Below are 1,962 nucleotides of genomic sequence, written 5' to 3'. Positions count from 1 at the left end.
CAAGTCGTTCTGCTAATATATGACACACGGCAAGTATGCAGACAACGGTATTAACTGATATGAAGGGAACCTTGTATTTAATGCTACCCAATTTGTAATCTGAAGTAGGGTTTCATTAAGGTCATCCGCTTAAAGCGCGTTTTTTTTCGCTTCAGAACGCCATTGGCCTCTGTCTAAGTATCAGGGCATTTGGAAATCTCGCTTGAAACCATGCTTCGACTTCCAGGTACGTGCATTTTCAAAACCATTCTGTGCGAGACGGAAGTCCTCAAAAGTTTGGCGGATTTCCTCGTTGGAACTCATGACGAACAGGCCATCCTGTACCACTGGTTCGTTAAGAGGTTCACCTGTCATCACGATCACCTCAAGTTTGTCGTTATCGGCCGCTGTCAATAACACTCCATCTCCGCCTAGCTCCATTACGATGGCTTGATGAGGCTCAATTGTGTTATCAAGACACCGACCTTTACCGCCAATCGCGTAGACTAGAGCGTTGTGGGTCGAAGAAACAGGGTACTCCAGCTTCGCGCCGGAGTTTAGAATGAAGTGGACGTATGTGACAGTAGCTTCAGTTTCGATTGGACCGCGCTGGCCAAACACTTCGCCTGCAAATACCAATGCCTCGACACTTTTATCCTCATTGAAAGCGTGGGGCACAGACTCGGAGGGCACTTCTTGGTAGCGGGGCTCGACCATTTTGCGCTGCTTTGGGAGGTTAACCCAAAGTTGGAGACCGTGGACGCGGTCCCCATTCTTCGGCATTTCTGAGTGCACAATTCCTCGTCCAGCAGTCATCCATTGCAGATCGCCAGGGCCCAGCTCACCTTCGGTGCCTAAAAAGTCTTCATGGTGCGACTTGCCTTTGGACGATGGCAAGACGTATGATACCGTCTCAAATCCACGGTGAGGGTGGTCAGGGAAGCCTCCTGGAAGCCCATAGAATGCTTCATCCAGTACAAGAAACGGATCGAGTTTGGGCAGCTGAACTGAACCGACGGATCGATATACACGAGCACCGACGCCTTCGCTTTGCTCAGTTGCTACGAATGTTTTGGCGACTTGTCGAGGTGTGAACATCGTGGAATGGATTGGAAGTGTGCTTGCTACGTAGCCAACGAAAAGGTGAATGATTCGAGGAAATCGTTTCTGGCCAAGATACGTCTTTGCATACGTGGACAGGATGATGAGCACTGCAGACTATGGATTGTGGGGAGATGTCGTACGTAAGCTGAAACAAGACCAAATGATGATGGCACGGGTAATGTGTTTATGGCTTCATCTTTTTCCAATTTATTAATTTGTGATATATCGCTGTCCTGTATGATAAGCGTGCGTCTAGACCGGGAGGTAGACTCGACCGACTACCTTGGTAAGGCTGTGTCAGGCGGTGAAGTGTCGGTGTTCCTGTGCGAGGACTTCTCATCACGTGCCAACCCGGGGTACATGATTGTCGTCAACGGTGTATTGTACGGTGGTAAAAGTGGCGAGGCCTACTTGTCGGGCAATAGCTAGCAAATCTAATGTTCTTATAGTTTTTCTTAATTCTGATAAGACCAGCTCGACTTTTTTTGTGAGGCTTTGCCGTCAGCTCAGTGGCACGCAATCTTGGCCGAAACAAACGCTTAATGTGACGTTTACGTGTCATTCGAGAGCGCAATCATTCAATATGCTGCCAATCTACATTAAGTGGCAACATCCATTATCACACAGTACCGGAACCGTTCCGTATTACATATACATATTTTTTGAATGATCACGAAACTCTAACGCACGCGTCAGCTCGATGATGACGACCTTAGTGAATACTGCCATGCCTATTAAAATGGTAGTGGTGGTGGTGGGTAAAGAAATCCGATAAAGCTTTGATCTTGGGTTGAAGAGTTCGAATATCTCGTTGTACGTACGACACAGCGTCGCCTTTCTTAGCTCGTCCAAAATGATGCTGTTATGCCGCGATTATCA

At 47.7% G+C, this 1,962-nt stretch overlaps 2 protein-coding genes across 2 annotated transcripts; one reads left to right on the top strand and one right to left on the bottom strand.

Moving 5' to 3' along the window:
* Positions 1-180: 180 nt before the first annotated feature.
* On the bottom strand, positions 181-1,077 carry PPTG_20023 (hypothetical protein; the record flags this gene model as incomplete). The annotated part of the gene is made up of 1 exon (XM_008918629.1): positions 181-1,077. One exon carries the CDS (start codon positions 1,075-1,077, stop codon positions 181-183), a length of 897 nt encoding a protein of 298 aa, XP_008916877.1.
* A 137-nt stretch (positions 1,078-1,214) lies between these two features.
* Positions 1,215-1,512, top strand: PPTG_20022 (hypothetical protein; the record flags this gene model as incomplete). The annotated part of the gene is made up of 2 exons (XM_008918628.1): positions 1,215-1,219; positions 1,329-1,512. 2 exons carry the CDS (start codon positions 1,215-1,217, stop codon positions 1,510-1,512), a joined length of 189 nt encoding a protein of 62 aa, XP_008916876.1.
* Positions 1,513-1,962: the final 450 nt, after the last annotated feature.

Source organism: Phytophthora parasitica (genome assembly GCF_000247585.1).
Source record: "Phytophthora parasitica INRA-310 unplaced genomic scaffold supercont2.248, whole genome shotgun sequence".
NCBI lineage: Eukaryota > Oomycota > Peronosporomycetes > Peronosporales > Peronosporaceae > Phytophthora > Phytophthora nicotianae.
This window is presented reverse-complemented; position numbering and strand designations above follow the sequence as displayed.